Source organism: Nanorana parkeri, unplaced genomic scaffold (assembly GCF_000935625.1).
Source record: "Nanorana parkeri isolate BGI_ZX_2015 unplaced genomic scaffold, ASM93562v1 scaffold379, whole genome shotgun sequence".
In the NCBI taxonomy this organism is placed as follows: Eukaryota; Metazoa; Chordata; class Amphibia; order Anura; family Dicroglossidae; genus Nanorana; species Nanorana parkeri.
In genome coordinates this window covers 1,142,302-1,150,594 of record NW_017306647.1, presented here as the reverse complement: position 1 = coordinate 1,150,594, position 8,293 = coordinate 1,142,302, and the positions used below count along the sequence as shown (strand labels likewise).

The following is an 8,293-nucleotide window of genomic DNA, read 5'->3' as shown; positions in this document are numbered from 1 at the left end:
GTCCCCTCCACCCTACGAGGCATGTATGATGACCTGCACAGCGACTATAGCCAGTCCCTCCACCCTACAAGGTATGTATGATGACCTGCACAGCGACTATAACCAGCCCCTCCAACCTACAAGGCATGTATGATGATAGCCAGCCCCTCCACCCTACGAGGTATGTATGATGACCTGCACTGCCACTAGCCAGCCCCTCCAACCTACAAGGCATGTATGATGACCTGCACAGCGACTATAGCCAGCCCCTCCAACCTACAAGGCATGTATGATGACCTGCACAGCCACTATAGCCAGCCACTCCACCCTACAAGGTATGTATGATGACCTGCACAGCCACTATAGCCAGCCACTCCACCCTACAAGGTATGTATGATGACCTGCACAGCCACTATAGCCAGCCACTCCACCCTACAAGGTATGTATGATGACAGCCACTATAGCCAGCCCCCACAATGTATAGCAATAAATGCCGTGTTTTCATTATAGACAGCCCCTCCCAACCTATGAACATGAATGAAGTGTTAATGACCTTTGTTTTCACTATAGACAGCCCCCTCTCCCACATATGGACATGTTAGAAGGCCAATTAATTAACCTGCATTTGTGGGAGGAGTCAGGTCCAGCACTATATCTGTCCCCCCTCTGGTCGCTAAACTTACCTGCAGTCGTTGAGTTCCTGCATACCCTACCTCCAATCCCCTTTTTATCATTATTCACATACCGTCCATGGCACACTCCGGGTCAGTGTCTTATTATGCGCTAAGTTTCGGTTTCTCAGGTATTAGACTCCCAGCACAAATATGACCCGTGCCATACAGCTGCACTTTGACATAAACAGCGCCCTCCGACCATCACGCCGTGTCTACTTCACCGACAAAGGAGAATGCACTAGATGGGCAAACGTTTGTGCACACCTGACCATCACACCTATACAAACTTCTTGGACATCCCATTCCAAAACCATGGCCATGAATGAGGAGTTGGCCTCCATTGTGGATATTCCAGCCTCTTCTGGGACGGCTTTCTACAAGATTTTAAAGGGTGGCTGGGGGAATTTCTACCTATTCACCCAAAAAGGGAACCTGTGGAGGTCAGGTACTGATGCTGGGTGAGAAGACCTGGCTCATCATGAGTGTTACAATTCATCCCAAAGGTGATCAGTATGGTTGAGGACAGGGCTCTGTACAGGAACCTCAGGTTCCTCCACACCAGACTCATCACACCATGTCTTTATAGAGACGGCCTTGTACACAGGGGACAGTCACGGTGGGACAGAAAAGGGTCTTCACCCAACTGTGACCACACGGCTAGAAGAGCACAATTGTCTACAATGTCTTCGTATGATGGAGTATTAGCCGAACCTTCACTGGGAACATCTGAACTCCATCACTTGGAGGGGGTCCACCTACTTTTGGCCATATAGCGTAGGTGTGATGCTCAGGTGTCAACAAACTTTTGGCCATATAGTATAAATCTTAACGAAACGATCTTTTGAGGAAGCTGTCCGTGTGGACTTCAGGTTCTCCATCTTGTTTCCGGTCCCTTGAAGATGCTGATCCATAAACGGAGGGCAGAGGAAACCTTCTGTATGTACCACAGACATATAAGGGGGTCCTTGAAACAGTAACAAACCAAGCGCTCATTTTTGAAGCGAAGAAGCGAGCAAGTTTGAACGCATCCGGACGTGCTCGGTTTTACTCGGGAATGTCTATGACCAAGTCATCCTCCTCGTCTCCATCCAAGGGGCCCTCATCTCCGCTGCCCTCGCCGCCGTCGCTAAACATCTGCTGAGGGACGGTGCTGAGGATGGTGCCAGGCGGCGCGTGCTTGCTCGAAGACGAGAGGGACGGGAGGCCTGAAGAGCGGGGGCTGAAGGGTAAGACTCCGCCACAGCTAGAGGGGGGACTCAGCGGAATCTGGTGATGTTATCGACAGGAGAGGAATCAGAGCGGAGGGCGAGATAAAAGAGAGAGGACAAGAGAAACAAAATTCTGCGTTAAAGGGCAGCGTTCCCGCTATAGGCGTAGGGGTAAGCGCACACACGCACACACATAGAACTCTCACGCGGTCACTCGCACACAGGTACCTTGGGCTTCTTGGGGTTACTGCTGCGGTTCTTTCTGTCTCTCTTGGGTCGGTCGGTTTTGGGGGGCGTGGAGTTGGGAATGGGAGCCAGATATTCCGAGGGGAACGGGGTGTAGGGGGGTGAGCTCATCTGATGGAGGGGAAAGGTGGAGGAGGGGAGAGAACACAAGTCATGAGATGGGATGATGAAAGTAAGAGAAAAGAACGGAGGGAGAAAAAAATAAAAATCAAGGGGAGCAGGAGAAGAACAATGGACCACCCTGAAGACTAACAGCAAAAACCTTTCTTCACTTTAAAGCGGAACTCCGGAAAACAGCTAAATAGACATAAGGATAACGTATATGGGAGCCGCTTCACCTGACATAGGATATGTAATTCTGTCCGGCCAGTCCTCAGATTTGCACAGTTCTGTCTGGCAGGACAGGAGACCTGATTTTTCTTTGCTGCAGTTGAGCAATACCTACAGGTCCCGTTCCTCCCTTCTGACCTACTTCTAAGCTACATCAAGCTGCTTTACATTTCACATGAAGGTGAAACTAAACTGACAAAATAAAAATCTGCTACAAAGTTGAGCGTTTTTGACATACAAAGTAGGGATGTCCCGATACCGATGCTAGTACCGGTATCGGGGCCGATACAGGGCATTTTCAGGAGTACTTGTACTCCTGAAAATGCCCCGATGCCTAGATCAGATACCGGCCGTTTACATTTTTTCAACTATCTTCGGCCATTGACCCCATAGCCCCTCCCCCGGAATACCTCTCCACCAAACGAGGCTCCCTCTCCGCTCTGACCTCTCCGGAAGTGTGACAACATGGCGGGGGTAAGTGTTGTGTGGACAGTCTCTTCTCCCTGCTGGTGCTGGCTGCAGAGCTCGGTGTCCCTTTCAAAGACCGCTGTAGCCGACACAAGAGGGGAGAAGAGACTGCAGCTGTGATCCCCGTGTATCTTAGCTGCTGCTGCTCCTCCGTGTCCCGTCCTTTTCAACTTTATGAATCGGTTTCCTTTTGGTGATATATCTCAGTGTGAGATGCCCGTGCTCCTTGCTGCACAGCAGTTTTCACTCTCATTGTAAGAAGAGAATGTCCGTTCAGTGTGCTGGGGATGGGGGAGAGAAGCTGTAAATCTTTCCTTCACACAGAACGGCATTCTCTTCTTTCATTGAGAGGGAAAACTTCTGTGTGGGTCTGGTGAGAGCATTATTATTAACACATAAGGAGCATGGACATCTTACACTGAGATATACCACCAAAAGCAAACAGTTTCAAGTGGAAAAGGAACTGACACTTGTAACAATAGACAGGCTGTTATTGGATATTTTAAATTGCAATAGCCAATACCAGGCTGGCTATTGTACCCCCGCCCCCCCAATTGCCTGCTGTCAATCAGCAGAGAGGACCTGATTGAGAACTTTCTCTTCAGTTCCCTCCTTTGCTGATTGACAGCAGGCAGTGGGCGGGTACAATAGCCAGCCTGCTATTGGCTATTGCAATTTAAAATATCCAATAGCAGGCTGGTTTGACCCCATAGCCCCTCCCCCGGAATACCTCTCCACCAAACGAGGCTCCCTCTCCGCTCTGACCTCTCCGGAAGTGTGACAACATGGCGGGGGTAAGTGTTGTGTGGACAGTCTCTTCTCCCTGCTGGTGCTGGCTGCAGAGCTCGGTGTCCCTTTCAAAGACCGCTGTAGCCGACACAAGAGGGGAGAAGAGACTGCAGCTGTGATCCCCGTGTATCTTAGCTGCTGCTGCTCCTCCGTGTCCCGTCCTTTTCAACTTTATGAATCGGTTTCCTTTTGGTGATATATCTCAGTGTGAGATGCCCGTGCTCCTTGCTGCACAGCAGTTTTCACTCTCATTGTAAGAAGAGAATGTCCGTTCAGTGTGCTGGGGATGGGGGAGAGAAGCTGTAAATCTTTCCTTCACACAGAACGGCATTCTCTTCTTTCATTGAGAGGGAAAACTTCTGTGTGGGTCTGGTGAGAGCATTATTATTAACACATAAGGAGCATGGACATCTTACACTGAGATATACCACCAAAAGCAAACAGTTTCAAGTGGAAAAGGAACTGACACTTGTAACAATAGACAGGCTGTTATTGGATATTTTAAATTGCAATAGCCAATACCAGGCTGGCTATTGTACCCCCGCCCCCCCAATTGCCTGCTGTCAATCAGCAGAGAGGACCTGATTGAGAACTTTCTCTTCAGTTCCCTCCTTTGCTGATTGACAGCAGGCAGTGGGCGGGTACAATAGCCAGCCTGCTATTGGCTATTGCAATTTAAAATATCCAATAGCAGGCTGGCTATTGCTCCCAGCCACTGCCTGCTGTATTTACATTCAGTGCATCCAGTGAAGTAGAAAGGTGACACTAGAGGTCTAAAAGACCCCTAATGTCACCTTAAAGAGAACCTGTCACCTCCAATGCACGCAGCACTGGTGAGAAACTGCCCTAAAATCATTAGTCTGTATTGTTTTAGAAAAAATGTCACATGTCCCTTTAAGAAAAAGTATCGGTAATTGGTATCGGCAAGTACATGAGGGACAGTACTTGTACTTGGTCTTGAAAAAGTGGTATCGGGACATCCCTAATACAAAGTCTCTTTTACCCAAAAAATTGTTTCTTCTTGCTTCTAGCAGTTTTTTATTTAGTGTACAATACCCACGGTGCATGCACAGAGCAGTGTACACCCCGGCTCATGCCCAGCATCTGTGAGAGGTAGATGCAGCCGGGTGCTGGGGATGAGAAGTCCTATGAGCAATGGCCGCCTCAATACTGTTGTCAGGACAGATCCACTTTAAGCTGGCCCACCCTATAAAGGCTAACCTCATCATTGCAGACTTATTATAAACTGTGCAAGCCCCTGAGGTGTCATTACAATTCCGGCATCACTATATAGTTAGCTCTGACAACCCCCTCTGCCTACTTCTGAGACTCCTGAGTGTGCAAACCTTTCAGACTTCACATTATGATTTGTGCTCAGCAAGTCACTAGATAACTGAGACGATATAAAAATAAAACCGTAGGGGTGGATTCATAAATCTTCCACCCAGCGAGTGCCGTTCACAGCTTTCTTGCCACTAGATGGAGCCAAGGAGTAAAGGAAATTCCTGTGCTCCCTGACACCATCTAGTGGTAGGAAAGAGGCGTGAACACCATTCGCGCAGCGTAGGCTGGGTGGAAGATTTATAAATAGACCCTTCAGCACCCAGAGCTTACAGTAGCAATGACAGCTACCATATCCATATTTCCTTAAGAGAACTACGAGGTAAGTGTTTTTCCCCATTGTTCTCTTAGGGGTTCACGGGAGGACATATACTAGCCTCCTCCAGTGACCCAAAGTTCAGTATATCACAAGCTGCAGCTCGCGCTATACCGAGACCGCCGCGGCCCGGACAGATCCCGACAATGCTGTCGAGAGCCACCCAGCTGCATGAATGACAGCTGGCTCTGCCTATCTAGAGGCAGAGCCAGCTGTACCCCTCCCCCGTCCGTTCCTCCTGTCAGTGCTGGAGGATCGGAGCGGTGAGGGGGGGGGGGGAATCCCTGCAGGGAGTCGTTAGTGACAGTCACGGCTCTCTGCAGGGACATGATCGAGATGTGAGAGCAGTATGTGTTCGCTCACTTTTCGATCGATTGAGCGGACGTGTGACAGTTTTATTGTCACAGATCGGCTCGAACTATGAGGAGGAGTGATTTTCACTCACCTCATAGTTCTACTTTAACTTTAAAATGATCCTGTGATTTGCTCATGCAGGGTGAAGCTCAAGGCTCAGACCTCCCCAGCAGCATATACTTCCGCTCCTTTCATCGACATACACGCCCTCCACCACCAGGAGCAAAGCCCTGTGTAAGCTCTGAGTCGCTGGAATAACAGCTTATGCACTCCACACGACAGCACTGATTGGCCCAGAGCTGTCACGTGACCAAGTCGCAACCACACCCATCCTTTGGCCCCCGGAGTGGAATGTAGAGTGGGCAAGGGGCTATATGAAAAGGTAGGTAAATGCCGCTGGGGATTAAAGCAAACCTGTGCTTTGTCCTGAGTGGGGAAAAACACAGGTTCACTTTAAACCTCGGATCAGAACCCTCATTGGACAAAGTTCACACGTGTTCTGCAATCTATGCTCAGCCTGAACATCTGTCAGCAGGAGGAGGCCAGAAGGCAAGGAAAATGGGAGGATTAGAGGCTAGTTATGATAGGAAGGTTTAATACTTACCGCACTCAGGTAGGACCCTCCAGCCGTGTGTAAGGATAAGGCCGATGAGGAGGAGGGTGGCGGGGAGGCTGGGCCAGCCGATGGGCTCCGCTTCCTGTAGAGGATACAACAAGAGATTACAGAGAACACCCTCTCACATTAATGGCTGCAAACAGAAGGTCAGCTGACCGTACCTTTTAGCCGTGGGCGTGCTGGTGTCCCGGCCTCCCTCTGTGTCACTGTTATCTGATGAAGCCGTCATATCAGAGTCTGAGAGAAAAGAGGGGAAGTGTCACTTTAATTACACACAGTTCTTCCTAACAGCCCACCCGGGTCCCCCCGCCATCATACCTGAGGAGTCATCATCGACATTCTCATACTGCAGAATCCTGTCCAATAAGAAGCTGAAAAGACAAAAGCACAGCAGTCAGTAGGGGACTTTAATAACAGGAGATGGTGCGGTCATCACTGGGTCTCCGTTTCTCTATACAATGCAGGCAGATCATGGCTGGTGGGAGGGGCCAGCAGGGGGCTGTACATCGCTTCCACAGAGCCCTCAGACATGATGCAAGCAGTGGGCTGGAGGAGTTATGGAAATATCAATGAATGAAACGAAGGGGCCAGGCACAGGAAGGCTGGGGAGGAAGGAGATAGATGATGCTCGACATCCTCTAGCCAGGAAAGGAGGCGGGCTCTATCTGACCTGCTGCAGCTTCTAATGCACATTGCAGTGATTGGTGGGCGGGACAGACCGGTAGTCTGAGCAGCCTGGGCCATCCCACTGTTGTGACAGGCGAGGTAATCAAGTTATGCTCATAGAAGAAAACTGCAGAGGGACATTTACACAACTGGTGGCTGTGGGGGGAGAAAAGGGCATAGCACCCTCTGGTCTTATGAATTATAAAGAGGAAAACAGGAAGGGTGCACCCAGGAAAGCAGAGGGGAACTATTCAATGACCGCTGCAATACTTAGCATGGAATGGAGTACAGAATAATGCAAAGGAAAGAAATCTCATTTACATAAACTGATTTTATATTTCTGTCCGGAGTTCTGTTTTAAAGTGGAACTCCAAGACTTTTAAAAAGTAACCCTTGCAGTGAGGCTAGCCCAGCACTGCAAGGGTTAAGTGCTCATTTTGTCTAGGGGGGGGCACAAATAAAGAAGAAATACTTAACTGATCTTCTCTCCCAACTAGCTGCTAGACCAGTCCCTGCAGTCTAAGGACCCGTGACATCATGACGTCTTATACCGGTCTATTAGACGTGAAGATGCTGAGGGACATACCAGAGCCGGAGCAGGAGAGAGGCGAGCGTTCACTGCCACACTGGACTGAGCCCTCGTTCACACCTGAATGTTTTGTAGCGCGTTCTACGCTCGACGAACGCTCTACAAAACGCTCAAAAATATAAATCCCATTGTATTCAATGGTCTCGTTCCCACCTCGGCGTATTTCCGCCCGTCCCTAACGCGCTACAAAACCCATATCTGAAAAGGTCCAGGTACTACCTTGGGCCGTTTTTGTTGCGCGTTTCCATTGGGAAACAGCCAAGTAGCCCTCGGAAACGCGGGTTTGTCGCGCGATTTTTTTTACCGCGAATCGCGGTAAAAAAAACGTGCGACAGACGCGCATATGCAATACGCCTAGGTGTGAACCAGGGCTGAGGATCAGGTGATGCTGGAATAACTCCCAATTCCACCAACTTCCCGATTTACCTTTTGTCCCGGGAGACTTTCAGCAGCTTCCTCTGAGCTCTTCTCAGCTCTTCCTGGAAACATTCCTGTTCCTGTGGAGAGAGAAAAGAGAGAGAGATGCAAAGGGCGAGGGGAGCGAAGAGAGAAAGAAGGGGAGACGAAAAGAGAAAAGAAAGAGGAAAAGAAAGAGGAAAAGACAAAAGGGAGAGAGAGAGAGAGAGAGAGAGAGAGAGAGAGAGAGAGAGAGAGAGAGAGAGACAGAGAGAGAGACAGAGAGAGAGACAGAGAGAGAGACAGAGAGAGAGACAGAGA

The 8,293-nt window shown here is 49.5% G+C and overlaps 1 protein-coding gene across 1 annotated transcript in view; it reads right to left on the bottom strand.

The window, feature by feature from the left end:
- Window positions 1-1,651: 1,651 nt before the first annotated feature.
- Window positions 1,652-8,293, bottom strand: part of INO80E (INO80 complex subunit E) — a 7,627-nt gene continuing 985 nt past the window's right edge. The window contains exons 3-8 of the mRNA XM_018559094.1: window positions 8,003-8,073; window positions 6,640-6,692; window positions 6,483-6,558; window positions 6,310-6,403; window positions 2,090-2,218; window positions 1,652-1,919 (exon numbers count right to left, since the gene is read on the bottom strand). Of these exons, the coding sequence (XP_018414596.1) occupies window positions 1,698-1,919; window positions 2,090-2,218; window positions 6,310-6,403; window positions 6,483-6,558; window positions 6,640-6,692; window positions 8,003-8,073 (645 nt within the window). The 3' untranslated portion in view covers window positions 1,652-1,697. The remainder of the gene's footprint in view (window positions 1,920-2,089; window positions 2,219-6,309; window positions 6,404-6,482; window positions 6,559-6,639; window positions 6,693-8,002; window positions 8,074-8,293) is intronic.